A 15034-nucleotide genomic window follows, 5' to 3' on the forward strand; every position below is an offset into this window, starting at 1 on the left:
CAGCGACTGCCTGACTCTGCAAGTTGCATCTGCATTTCTATTAAAATTATTTTGATTTCACTGGACTCAGAGCAAGTGAGCACAAGAACTGGGTTCCACGGTAAGGGACAGTCAGCTCACATGCGCACAGGTGCCACAGTGAAGACTTTTGCAGGCAATCTGGGGATGATTCCAGTAAACAGTCGGGAGAGCTCAGCGCTTTCGTGTAATCAGAGAATGAAACTGAGACACCTAGAACTGAAAGGAATCCGGATGGGGATACAAAGGCATTTGAATCTCTCTTAGTTTGCCTGAATGACCCCTTCCCAAAACAAGAGCTTACCCACAGGCAAGCCTGCTCCAGAACTCACCTCTCCGAAGCTCCTATTAAAATTGAACAAGAAAAGGACATTGATGGGAGTTTACATTATTTCCTTGTCTCTGGGTGCCTTCATGTAGCCCTTGCTATGCACCAGATGGCACGTGAGGCGATATCTAGCTAACTAGGCTAGATATGGGCAGGCTAACCATGTGACTGTGGGTAAAGAGTCATTATGGTCTAAGCTGGGACTTTAATTTATTCCTCCCTATAGCCCTGTGAGGTGGATATTTTACCCTTGATCTCTACATGAAACTGCTTCTTGCCTTAAAACTCTTTAAATTGAAAGGCACAGACTATTGGTAGAGTTCTGTCTACTCTCTGAATTGAGCTCTTCCTTAAGAATACATCCTTAGGGGCGCCTGGGTGGCGCAGTTGTTAAGCGTCTGCCTTCGGCTCGACGTGATCCTGGTGTTCTGGGATCGAGCCCCACATCAGGCTTCTCCACTGGGAGCCTGCTTCTTCCTCTCCCACTCCCCCTGCTTGTGTTCCCTCTCTCGTTGGCTGTCTCTCTCTGTCTAATAAATAAATAAATAAATAAATCTTTAAAAAAAAAAAAAAGAATACATCCTTAAATTGGCAGAGACTGGTCACATACGCTAGAACGCTACTATGTACAGAAATACCAGTTTCTTTCCTATTTTTTCACATAAGGTGCAAGCTATTTTTCAACTGATACATTGTTATAAGGTTTGAAAATATGACCAATGAATGAAAAAGTTATAATTAAAGAAGGAAATTTAAAAATAAGATGAAATTAATATCCTATGATCAACTTTATTAAAAATTATCTGATTTCTAGAGCACTTTTTTCCAGAGAATATATGTTTAACTTAGAAACTGAAACATATTTTCATGAAAAACAAAAGACATTTATTTGATAATTGAAGTATAAACATTATAGGATCAGAAAAAGGAGCTCAAGTGTGAGTTGTAGGTGAGTGTGGTTTTTCTGGGCAGGAGACAACTTCTCTTAGGACAGCAAGTCTAAACACAGAAGTCTTCCGAGTAAAAGGGACAGATCCATTCCCCAATGCTCGTAACCAAATACTTTTGTTTCAAAGGGGTGAAAAAATGAAAATAGCCTGACAGTTGGAACACCAAATATTAACTTAATACTTTAAAAGAGGAAGTGCCAAGAATTTGAGTTGTTACATGTGTTTGAAATTATAATCATTTAGAAGGTGCACCAAAAGAAATTCTCAAAGATGTCTGCTTGTCTTCGTTCTATAATTAGTTTTCATTTGCCATAATTGTTTTTTAGCTCTGAACCTACACTTTGGGGGGTGCCTTGACTTGCTCTGCCAGGACCTCAAGGATTTAGGTATTAGAAATAGACCCTTAAAGTCATTCTCTGGGTTCCTTTGTATGACCCAGGAACGCTGATGAAATCTGTCGTCAGGTACTGTAAGTTGGGAAGTTATTCATACCCCTTCCTTCCTTCCCTTTCCCTAAGCATTAGTAACTCCCTACCACAATGTGGTTTCAACCTCATGGATGAGAATAAACGGGGTGATGTGTAATTCAGCCTAATTTCCAGAACTAGTTTTAAAAGGTCTAAATATGGACCCGTGATTTTAATCTCGGGATGTTTCTAATATTGTTTCCTTTCAAGTGTGTCAGGGAGACATAAAAGTAGATATATAAAGGTCATGGAAGAATCTAAAATTAACCTCGGGTGGCACATTGGAGCCAAGTGATGGGAAAATAGAACGTGAGAATTCGAAAAAACTGAGGAGTGTGGGAAATGAGATACAAACTGGAATTCTGTCATTAGGTTTAAGTCCTCTGTCCTGGATCAGTGTCCTATGGTAACACTTCTCAAGGTAACCTCCAAACGATTTCAATGGAAATGCTGCTAAAACATTAACATTGTCACATTCTCCAGCCTCACAGAAGGAATGCTGTAATATGTATTTCCTGAGTGTTTTTTCTAACACAGGGTTCCTTCTACTTCCTACTCCATAGCTACAAGCCCAATAGTCTGGCAACCCCAGTAAAGGATACTAAAACTCCTCATTTGCTATCAGCAACTCCAGTTGATGACTCATTTTTCACAAATCTAGGCCAAAACTTGCCCATGAGGAAACTAAATTTTATTGTCCTCTGCACCCTTCTATGAGTTAAAAAAAAGAAAAAAAAAAAAAAGGAAATCCCTAGAATCTGACAGGGGCTCCAGTGGGACCTCTATTCCCCTGATCCGTGGGGGGTATCGCTGGCTGGGCTAACTATGTGACTGTAGCTAAAAGGGTCATTAGAGTCTAAGCTGGGACTCTAATATACTTCCTAAAAATGGGCAGAAAAGAAAAGCAGTTTTAAATGTAAAGGGAAGACCAGCACAAATAATTCTGAAATAGCAAAACTCCCATCTGTCATCATCATAAATTTTTTCCTACATACACAGAGATAAACCAATAGATGCCAAAATTGTAAAAGTAGTAAATGCTTCTAAATCCAGGGCTTGAAATGAATAATGAGAATCTATTACAGTTACAGCTTCTAAGAGGATATGCCACATACACGATACACGTAGATGTCAGTTTTGTTGAGAAAGTATTAAAAGTGTTTTTTTGTTTTTTGTTTTTTTAAGATATTATTTATTTATGTGACAGAGAGACAGCCAGCAAGAGAGGGAACACAGCAGGGGGAGTGGGAGAGGAAGAAGCAGGCTCCCAGTGGAGGAGCCCGATGTGGGACTCGATCCCGGAACGCCAGCATCACGCCCTGAGCCGAAGGCAGACGCTTAAGGACTGCGCTACCCAGGCGCCCCAGTATTAAAAGTTTTTCAATGCAGGCAATTATTGGACAAGGAGTCTTCATTGTATACGATCACAATCAACTTGGGAATTGCATCAGGGCGTATACGACAATCATGCTTGCAAGAAGGGGCAAAGGAGGCAGGACAAGTATTATTAGCTCCATCTTTTGGAGGAGGGACAGGTGCAGAGAGAGGGACTGATCTGCGTGCGGTTATACAAGATAGGAAGTGACAGAGCTCGACCCCAGGGCTCCTGGCTGCAGGCTGGTTGACATACGTGCCTGCTGTGTCTGGATGTCTATATTTAAAACCTCCGCATAACTACAAAATTACAAGACAATAAACTTGTAAAAAAATCAAGGAAGTTCCTTATCACACTCAGGTTTCGTGACTTCACTCCCTCTGTGCTTTCCAGGTAACTCTGTATGGGGACTCAGGTTGCTAGGTCACGGTTCAGGCTAATTTGAAACTTTGCCTGGCTTTTTCATTTTCCACTTTCTTTTCTATTATATCCTTTGTAGCTAGGATGCCAGAATAGAATTGAAACTTACCACTGGAACTAGGCTCATAAATTATTTTTTTAATATCCAGTAGTTAACAGCACATCTACAAATTGACACAGTCAATGGCACCTTGAAGTTTTCTAGCATTCTGTAACAACTAACTTGTTTTCTATGGTGGGGCATTTCCTTTTTTTTGAAAAAAATGTACTGTCACTCAAATTAAACTCTCAAGTTCATAGAATTTCCTCTTTTCTAAGGATTTCATTGAACTGCTCTCATCAATGGTCATCCATCATGCGATGTTTCAAATTACAGCTCATTTGTGTCAGAGAAAAATTGTAAAACCGCTGCTGTAGTCAGAAAAACTTTGCTTAAATCCTTGACAAGTGATTGCTCATATTTTCATGGAAGTTGTCACCACTTTAATTTCTGTAACTAGTTGGCAGAGCCATGGCTTTTGGAATAGGGAGACTTTGAATTTCTCGTTTGCCACATTTCAGCTGTGTGGCTTTGAGTTCATCTCATCACCCCTGTTTTTCTTATCTTTAAAAAGTAGCTGACCACTCCAGCTGGCCAGAATGATGTTGATATGAGCATATGTCAAAAAGTTTTATAGAACGAGGAATTCAGATGTTATTTGTCGTCATTGTTCAATCCGACATGGGGGGGGGGATGATGCCATCTACTCTGTTGCCTCCAAATGCCAAAAATACAGCTGAATACACAGATAACACAAGCATAACCCCACTCAAGCAGACAGCACCCGTACAAATGAACTGCTCTGAGTCAAGATATGCACATATAAAGGGACATTTTGGCAAGGAGTTGATAGGTTTTTCCTTTTTAAAGCATCACTGCCCCTGTGCCTGATAATAGCAGATTTTAAAGTGTGTTTTTCCCAAATGCAACTAAAGAAAAGTCTGAGGTCCGCGAGATGTGCCTGGTTCACAAGGCGTCAGCTGTCGCTGAGGCTCAGGGGAGGCCGGGGGAACAGCGAACCGACAGTATGCAAGAAGGGCAGCAAAGGCCGCCCACTGTAACAAACGTGGGTTCCCAAAGTTCAGGGTCCCTCAGCTGCTATGCAAATCCACCATGTGCAGTCTCTCCTCGGGGGCAGAGGGACGAGTGCTAACACGAAGCCCAGGAGATTTGCTGTAATGAAGTTCCTGCCTCTGAGCCACAAGAAGCAAGTCTTCAACCACCAAACATAAACCTGGGACAGGCCTACCTGTTAGCCTGAAGGTAGGGTACAATCTCAGAGCCTTTGCAGTTCTTGGCACCTTTTTTATTTTTTTTTATTTTTTTATTTTTTTATTTTTTTTAAAGATTTTATCCATTCATTTGACAGAGACAGACACAGCCAGCGAGAGAGGGAACACAAGCAGGGGGAGTGGGAGAGGAAGAAGCAGGCTCCCAGCGGAAGAGCCCGATGTGGGACTCCATCCGGGAACTCCCGGACCACGCCCTGAGCCAAAGGCAGACGCTCAACCGCTGTGCCACCCAGGCGCCCCTCTTGGCACCTTTTTTAGAGGATAAGTTGAATCCTCCAAAATTGGTCAAAGGGTACAAAGTTTCAGTGGTGTTGGATGTAAGTCCTAGAGATCCCCTGTTCAGCACAGTACTTGCAGTGAACGGTGCTGTGTTGTACACACTTGCTATGTGTTGTCATTGATTCATTCACACATTCCTACATGCAGTGGGAGGAAACTTTTGGAGGCAATGGGAAGGTTTACAGCGTTGACTGTGGAGATGGTTTCAAGGGTGCATATTTCTCTCCAAAGTCATTATTAAACTATACACATTGACATACAAAAAGCTGTACAAATTGAATCATACCTAAATAAAAAATTTTTAATACTAAAAGGAGTACCAGCAAAGATGCCTGCTTGACCCTCATTAGGTCAGGGAATTTTTTTTCCTTTGGTTAGAAGTCTCTCTCTCTCTCTCTCTTTTTTTTTTTTTTTTGAATTGAGGTATAATTGATATATAACACTGTATTAGTTTCAACTGTACGGATGGCATAAATGATTCAGTATTTGTATATACTGTAACACGATCACCACAATAAGTCCACTTAACATCTGTCATCATACAGAGTTAAGCAAATCTTTTTTCTTGTGATAAGAAGTACTAAGATCTATTCTCTTAGCAAACTTTCAAATATGCAATTCAGTATTATTAACTATATTCACCACGTTGTACAATACATCCCCCAGGACTTAGTTACTTTGTAACTGCAGCTTTGTACCTTTTGACCCCCTTCACTTATTTTTAACAACCCTTACCCCTGCCTCTGGCAACCACTGATCTGTGCTCTGTAATCTATAAGCTGGGTTTCGTTTCTTTTTGATTTCACATATAAGTGAGATCATATGGTATTTGTCTGTCTTTGGCTGGCTTCTTTCACTTAGTGTAGTGCCCTCAAAGTCCATCCATGTCACAAATAGCAAGATTTCATTCTTTCTTGTGGCTAAGTCCTATTCCATTGTGTGTATACATACCATACATTCTTCATTCATTCATTCATTCATTCATTCATTCATTCATTCATTCAATGGGCACTGAAGTCGCTTCCATATCTCGGCTATTATAAATAGTGCTGCTATGAACGTGAGGGTGAAGATATTTTTGAGTTAGTGTTTTTGTTTTCTTTGGATATATACCCAGAAGTGGAATTGCTGGATTATAGGGTAGTTCTATTTTTAGTTTTTTGAGGAACTTCCAAAAACCTCCATGTTTTTCATAACAGCCGCATAAATTTACAACCCACCAATAGTGCACAAAGGTTCCCTTTTCTCCACATCCTCACCCATACTTATTATTTCTTGCCTCTTTGATAATGGCCATTCCAACAGGTGTCAGGAGATATCTCATTGTGCTTTTGATTTGTATTTCTCAGGGCAGGGAATCCTTATATAAGTGTTTGCATACCCTGACTTAGGCTTTGCCCTTGCAAAGACAGAGGGAAAACAAGCTGTTTTGTGAGATGGAAGTATTCCATTTTAGCCCTAAGCTTTGTACTAGCTTTTGCTTATCAACACGCCACTTAGTGTATGTATGTCAGAGATTCTCAGTCCTGGGTACATGCTAGAATCTCCCAGGGAACTTTTATGAACCCTGGGCTCTACTCCAGAGATTCAATGTCATGATAATTGGTGGAGTATTCTGATTCAATGTCATGATAATTGGTGGAGTATTCTGAACTTTCATGAACCCTGGGCTCTACTCCAGAGATTCAATGTCATGATAATTGGTGGAGTATTCTGATATTCAGCCAGGGTTGAAAGCCATTGATATCTGAAAGGCAGCTCCCCCTCTTCCATTAGGACCTACTACTCATGCCTTTGGAACTGGAGGGCCATTGGAGAACAGTTTAAGCAGCCTCAGGCTCTCTCTCCATGAAGCAATATCTCAGATCTTGTCTTCTCTCTGAATTTTTGTTTGAGCATTTGAATTACTTCTGGTTCTAGTAAACCCAGAACTGGAAGCCAAGTGTGTATTTTTAAAATAAATGTCCCAGGGACACCTGGGTGGCTTAGTCGGCTAAACATCTGCCTTCGGCTCAAGTCCCGGGATCAAGTCTGCTTCTCTCTCTCCCTCTCCCTTTGCCCCTCCCCCTACTCGTGCTCTCACTCACTCTCAAATAAATAAAATCTTGAAAAGAAAAATAAAATAAATATGCCAGTCTTATTTTTGGACACAATACCTTATTCTTTCCTTCTATTATTGCCACGCGCTGAGTGATGCTTTCAATCCTGTTTCCTATGTTGCTGTCAGGATCCAGGATTAGGGACTCTTCCTCATTGGAGCAAAAGTCATACCTATTTAAAAAAAAAAAAAAAAAAAGGTAAGTCATCATTATGTTGCTTTGTAGCATGGTCCAGCCCATGGTGACAGGTGAGAGAAAAATCACTGGTTAAGTCCTGAGATAACAAAGGTAAAACACATTTTCTTCTTTTCCTTAGATTTTTTCCCCCATAATCATCCCCACAACTTTAAAAATAGAAAATATATTTTGCTTGCTCTGAAAGCAAACCACACCAGTGTATCTCCATACATCCTTCCTCTTCTCAATGTTAAATACTAAGTAAAAATGCAAAAATAAGGAAATTTAATACCTAGATTTAAATTAGTTCTTAGTAGAGGAAACATGCAAACACAGGGGAAAAAAAAGTTATGCTAATGAATGGAAACCTTGAGGAAATAATAGCATTTCACATCTATAAAAGGTTGGCTTTTAATCAGAACATTCCATTATACAGCTGATTTTTTCCAGGGCTAGTTAAATGTATATGGAAACACACAGCATGAAGAAGTTATTACGTTCTATTGCTTTCCAAGTTTTGGGGTATCATGAGAAGCTCTTTAACTGCTCAGACCTCAAGTGTTCACTTATAAAACGATCTTTTCTGTTTCTAAAAGTCCATGAGATCTCTTATAATATCAAACTAGCTAGCAGAATACCATTTTCAAGAGAGAAGTTAGCATGTTCAAATACACATTCTTTTTTTTTTTTTTTAAGATTTTATTTATTTATTTGACAGAGATAGAGATAGCCAGCGAGAGAGGGAACACAAGCAGGGGGAGTGGGAGAGGAAGAAGCAGGCTCCCAGTAGAGGAGCCAGATGTGGGGCTCGATCCCAGGAAGCTGGGATCACGCCTTGAGCCGAAGGCAGACACTTAATGACTGCGCCACCCAGGGGCCCCAAATACACATTCTTACCAGCAAGCTTCTGTTTTCATATGGTTTCTTACTCAAATTTTGGTGGAAATAGTTATTAATCTCAACACTCACAAAACTGCTCCCAGACCAAACCCTGAATGCTCTGGTTTTTAGTGGAATCCTTTTTGCTCCCAAAGCTCCCAAGACTGTACTGAAGAAAGCCCAGGCTTCCTTGTCCAACAGCCAAGGCCATTCATAGTCCATTCCCTACCTAGAATTTGTGGTGAGCAGGGAGACTCCCGGGCTCTAATTTGTACTTGTCGTGGGCAAATTACAGGGATTTTGAAACCAGGAGGAATTTCACAGCCCGATTTCCAGAGAGAATAAGCAGTTGATCATAAGAGGCCCATGGTAGCCATGATTGACATAAGATGACAGTGAAAAAATAAGTCGAGGAAGAAGGTAGTATAGATGGGATTGTGATGACTAGGAAAATGTTCAGTGATTATCCCTCTCTGGTCTTCGAGCTGAGAAGGAACTCCAGACTGTTAAACCACCCAGTCTTCCTGGGTGGTCTCCTCTCCCAACCTGTCATGTCCGCCCCCAGAGCATTCCCCACGTGCTAAGTGGCCCCACTGGGCCAGAACTTCCAGGAGACCACATCTATACACTCTGTCCTCAGGTCACAGCAAGGGCGGAGCATGTCACTGGCACTCTATGGACACCTGCTAATATACACACAGGCATGGGGGACAGATACACTATTTCTAGCAAGAGGTTTCATTTGTTTTCATTGTTCATTATTTTCAAACATCTTGGGAAGCACAGCCCTAGTGTAATAAGGCCCCATATACTCATCACCCAGACTTAACAGTTATCCAGATTTTGCCACAGTTGTTTCGTCTATCCTTGTTTTTTCCCCCCATCTTTCTCTTTTGTGAAGTATTTTAAAGCAAATCTCAGATGTCCTGTCATTTCAGCCTTACATAAGTCAGTGCATATCCCTAAAAGAATGCACATTTTCTAAGATAACAATAACGCCATTATTACACCTAATTGTACCCGCAGATTTTCCCAAATGTTGGCAAAATGTCTTTTACAGTTAGATTATAAGATTTAAAGTAAGAAGAATAATAAGGACTGGCTATTCCTTAAGGAATTTATGCCATTTCTACTAGATATTCTTTATAGTCATCAGGTAAAATAAGCAAACATTTTAACTGTTATTAGTGGAGGAAAATGAGCCCAAGAGAAATTATATACTTTCTCCTTTACTTGAAACATTGTAATCCTATAGTTTTGAAATCCTAAGCCATTCTGCTGTACTCTCTGTTCTCTGGGCTGTTACATCCATGCCTTGAACTGCCATTTCACCTCACATCCTTCACACACACTCAGTACACATACGAGTATATCCAACGTACATAGGGCTTACATGTAGATGGGCTTTATTACACGTGCACACCTGGACTGGACATGTGCGTGTGCACTTGGCATTGTGCCGCCAAATAGCTGAAGTTCTCTCGTATCTGGAAAAGAAGCTTTTAATTTCATTCTCCCCCCCCCACGCCCCAAAGAAGTGAAAAAGATAAACGAATGCCTCAGACAGAGATCTTAATTGGTCTTCAGGAAAGGCAAAGAAATATGTTCGAGTACAGCGAGTCTAGGCATTTCCCGAGGGAAGTGCAGTCTGCTGCCCGAGTTCACGCAGGGCTGTCAGCCTCTGACCCCCACCCCGCCCCCAGGGGCGGCTGCTGGCGGCACAAGCCCTAGTATGGGAACTATAGGCTAGACTCAAGGCAAGGTCCTCCCAGTGCAAAGGACAGATTCTATGGCCATTTTCTAATTTAGGGACTGTTTTTTTTTTTTCCCTCTTTGTAATTGGAACCATAAAAATAGAATGTCATTTAGGAGCCTGACTATATAACAGCACTTGAAAAGAGATTGAGGGGGAGGGGAATTTGCCTAAGCCTTAAGAATACATCAAGCTCTTAAGGAAGTAGATTGTGCCATGTTTGAAGATGCAAAGATAATCACTGTGCTGGGAACCGTCTTGAGGGGGGAGGAAGCCGAACAACAAGAGGAAAGCAGCGTTCACTCCTGATTTCGCACAGGAAGCCCACAGCACCTCCTGCCAAAGGGAGATAAGAAAGCTCCCAGGCACTATTCTGGACAAGGCCACTGTTATCAGCTTCAGCTCCACACGGTCCTCTCCATGCTCCAAGCCTCTGTCCCTCGCCTAATGAGCTTTCGGACTCCTAGCTCCATTTGCATACAGCACGACAAATACAATGGCATGGAGGTATTTATAACCATTGAGACGCAAAAAATTTCCGGGGTAAGGGTGTACTCCATGTCATCTCATCAATTGCCCTGGAGTTGAAACAAATTAATTTTGGACTAGAGATTGATATAAATAAGTTAAAAGAGGCAATTTTACATCTAACACATGGAGCTGTGACCCTATGTGTGATAAGTCAGTCCGTCTAACTCCAAGTAGGAGCCGCCTGTGGGACTCTCCCACCTGGTCTAAGTAACCAGGCTGCTGCTTTCCGCATGTAATGGGAAAACACCACCCTCCATAGATGTAAATGACAGGACAGACCTGCAGCTTTGGGTTGATTTTTCCTGTAGTCGTGATGGATTTGCCCTACTCCCTTCACAATCAAATATTTGGCTCCTCTGTGACCAAAGACAGATGAAGGCAGTCTGGGGCCACAAAGGCAAAGCCAACACTGAGGTCAAACCTACAATCCTGACTGCTGAGCTTAACAGGCAAGCTAACCAGCCACGGGCTACAATAATTGTAATCTGCACCACGCAATATTATGCTCTATTATAATAAGGGTATTTTGTGCATGCTAAGCACCATGCTAAGTGATTCATACTCTATCTCATTATAAAAAATAGGTACTATCATGCCCCCTTTAAGGGACAGGGAGATTGAAGATTAGAGAGGTTAAGTAAATTACCCAAGGTTAAACAGCTAGTAAATGGCAGAGGCAGACCTTGTCATCCGCTCTGGCTCATTCCCAGCATCTGTGCACTGAACCCTTACCCCACATGCAACATAATACCCACGGACTACCACTGCATACTGAGAGATTATTATACTTCAGGGCTCCTTCGTATGCAGGAAGAAAAGCCTTCTGCAACATTCACTACACCGATTCTCTTTGCACTGGGGATTTAATGTTTTTGTTTTTGTTTTTGTTTTTTGCCCTTTCTGCCGTAAAGCTTCTTTCCAAAATATGGCAAACAACTCTTATCACCCACCAAAATGTATTACGTGCTCAAAGTGTACATGCCGCAGAATTACAGTTTTAATTAGAGTTCCCTTTTTCGTCCCAGAATCAGAGACTGAAGGTGAGTTCCCACTCACCTTCATAAATCCTTTGGATTGCCTTTACAGGAAATGCCGGGCAGAGTGCACCCAAAGGTACCCTTTTGTGTTCACCTGTGCTTTTTCTTAGTGCTGGCTTTGAACAATTCTGATCTTCAGATTTTGTTCATTCCTCCTGCCTTCCTTTCCCCTCCCCCTACCTTGAACACAGAGCTCACACTTTCTTTTCTTTAGAGGATGCATGGCCGCATCTGGGGAATCAGAAGGAAGCGTCCAGCTGGGTGAGCTTTCACCATTGATGGTTAGTATCTGTGTATTCTTTGAAGTGGCATCCTCAGAATGGTTCGACACTTCACTGAGCCTTTCTAGAAACTGACTGTCTGTTTAGTGCCTGTTATGATACCCATGCCTCCTGGAGATATCCAGCAGGACTTCTCATTTCTTAAATGATTTCTAGCAAATTCTAGAAGGTCTACTCCATAGCCTGAATCTCAAGATAAAGAGATTTTTTTTTTTGGCTTCCTTTCATCCCATGATAAATAAATGATATTAAGCTGATCTTTCTTTCAACATTTCTGTTCTGCTAAATCCGGACTCTTGGTTGGCTGAAGGGACCTGGCTGTTACTGAGCAGCTACTAATGTGCCAGGCCTAGGCTTGGTGGGTGGGGGACGATACACATTTAATCCTCATAGTCCAAAATATTCTCACAGTCCCCCTTCGGTGAAGCAAGCATTATTATGCCCATTTCAAAAATCATTTTACAACAAAGGAAACAAAGACTCAGAAAAACCAAATGCCTTGCTCAGACTCACAGAGAAAGTAGCAGACCTGGGATCAGAACCCAGATATATTCCACTCTTTCCACCACACCAGAACTCAACCCATCACACAAGATGAATTCTGTTCCCAAGGAACGCCCCCAAACCTTTATCACCGTGCTTCACAGGGTGAATCTGGCTCGGAGTCACAGGTTAGAGGAAAACTCTGGGGGTCCTCTGAATCAAACTGGCACAAAGTCAGACACCAAGGGAAAGTGAAAAATTAGCTTTCAAGAGGAGAAGCAGCCCCCAGTCCTTTGGTGGAAGGGGAAAGGGCAGAGACATATTTTATAATTACATTTTTAACATAAATTCTGATTTGTTTTCATCATCAAAATATCTTGATGCTAAAACTACAGGAACTCTTGGGCTCCTACCGGCTGATGGATTTTATCATTTAATAAAATCTTGCAACGAAATAACAAATCCAACTTTTATCACAATCTTTGTCTTTCCCTATAACTCACTTGTGTCTGCACAATCCCTGGACATGTTCTGGGATGCAGCTGGCCTGTTTTATTATGAATTCCAATACGCTTGTAGCAGGCAGCATACTTTAAGGAGGACCTCTGGGGTGGGGGCGGGGGTGTGCCGTGGTGAGCCGAGTACCCAATACCCAATGGCTGCCTATTTGATCCTGAGCCATGCCTAGGAATGAATGTGTATATCGATTTATGATGAAAGCACATTCATTTGGAAAAGAGGCTCTAGAAAGCTCTACAAAGTCTCAAGACAGAATAACCTTCCTCTCCCTTTTTTTCTTTTTTGTATGATGAAATCTGAGGACTTCTGGTGTGGACTCTGCTTATCTGTTTAATGGGATTTGACTGCACGTGCTAACTCTGATTAGAATCTATTTGTACAGAATACTGAATCATTTCAAGTTAGGAAACAAAGGGGTAGAGCAGTAATAAAGAGCAAATCGAGGCTGTAAAATGTCTTTCAAAAAAACTAGAAAGGAAAAAAAAAAAAAAGGACCACCTGGCAGCCTGCCAGAGGGCATGGCCGGGGCTGGTCCCCGTGATGGCGCGCCATCCTGTACAAGGGCCTGATGTAAACTTTCCTCTGCTACCGTGGGTGTCGTGTCAAAACATTAGTGCTAGTGTGTCTGAGCCATCAGATTAATGGAATCTGCAAACACTCTCTGTTCCCCTCCTCTCACGTTCTCTCAAAACAAATAAAACAATATAGGGGAGGGGATGCTGGCAGAAAAAGGTGTGGAGTTGGAAGGAGTGTTTAGACAGAATGGTTCCTGCTCCTTCTGCTCCAGGAAAAGGGCCTGGGCCTTCGGGGTGGTCACAGGGTCACACCGAGGGGATCCTGGGCGAGTGACCCTCTTACGCACGGAGAGACCCTGTGACGCCTTGGAGCCCATACTGAAAACTACTTCTTGTCTGAATGGAGAGGGGGGAGTGGAGAAGGCTTCTCGGGGATTGAAGGCTCTGGGTCAGCTCCTTGGACAATGGTGGAGGTGATCCAGAGCCCTGGCCACCTCTGTTTCGATAAAAGCTTTTCCGTGAGCGTCTTGGCCTGTGCTGCTTCCTGCCCTTCAGGGTCTCGTGGTCCATTCACACTCAGAACAAGGCCTGTCTTCCCAGCCTCTGCTTTCCTTCCTCCTCTCTCCCCGCTTGCTTCCACCAAGGGCTCCAAGCTACCCCTGACTCTGGCCCTCTCTCTTTTACAGAATCTGAGCCAAGGGCCAAGGCATCCTTGTAACCCTGTTACCGGGGTGACCAAGGGTGGTTACTTCCTTGGCCACTCCCAGATGTGGGTCTTCACAAGAACACCTATTTTGTTCCTTCGTTTTTCTCCTAAGTGAAAGATTGGTCAGCTGAGGAAGGGTGATTTGATAAATAAGAATTCTTCAGGGAAATCTCAAGAGGAGCTATAAATAATATCCTTAAACTCATTCAAGGAGTCTTAAGGTATTAACTCTAAATATTTCAAGCTATGGTTACATTTTGTTCTCATGGAAAGGAAGAAAGCACACGACTTATTGTATAGTTGTCAAGGCTGAAATGTCCAGACAGCCTTCAGGAGTTGGGGTGGGCGATCACAACGTAGCATTAGGAACATAGAACCTAGACCTAGTCTGACCTGAGTTCAAATCATAGTTTTATAACTTCTTAGTTCTGGCAGCCTGGACAGCAAAAGCCCAACCGTGGGAATCAGTCTCACAGAAAATTGCTTAGAGGACTTACAGTCTTTTCAATCCTTTGAACAGTTCTGAAATAGAACTTTAAAAAAAAAAAAAAGCTTTCTTTATTTATCTGAGCGAGAGAGCACGCATACACGTGTCAGGGAGGAGCAGAGGGAAAGTGAGAGAGAGAATCTCAAGCAGACTCCCCACTGAGTACGGAGCCTGTCTCGGGGCTCAATCTCACGACCCTGAGATCATGACCTGAGCCAAAATCAAGAGCTGGACACTTAACTCACTGAGCCACCCAAGTGCCCTGGATCATACCACTTTTGATAAATTCTGCTTTGGTGTTAGGCCACTGACCAGCACGAAGGGCCGTGATGGTTTCCGGTCCTATGACTCTCACTGTAGTGGAAATGTGCTCGAGGAGTCTGTGTACAATACATCTC

The 15034-nt window shown here is 42.4% G+C and overlaps 1 protein-coding gene across 4 annotated transcripts in view; it reads right to left on the reverse strand.

Moving 5' to 3' along the window:
- FLT1 (fms related receptor tyrosine kinase 1) overlaps positions 1-15034 on the reverse strand; it is a 173939-nt gene that overhangs the window by 86688 nt on the left and 72217 nt on the right. For all 4 annotated transcript variants that reach the window (XM_011233822.3, XM_034665011.1, XM_019807152.2 and 1 more), the window contains exon 11: positions 7326-7440. In XM_011233822.3, coding sequence (XP_011232124.2) covers positions 7326-7440 — 115 coding nt within the window. The remainder of the gene's footprint in view (positions 1-7325; positions 7441-15034) is intronic.

The sequence above is a fragment of the Ailuropoda melanoleuca genome, chromosome 7, assembly GCF_002007445.2.
Source record: "Ailuropoda melanoleuca isolate Jingjing chromosome 7, ASM200744v2, whole genome shotgun sequence".
Classification (NCBI taxonomy): Eukaryota; Metazoa; Chordata; class Mammalia; order Carnivora; family Ursidae; genus Ailuropoda; species Ailuropoda melanoleuca.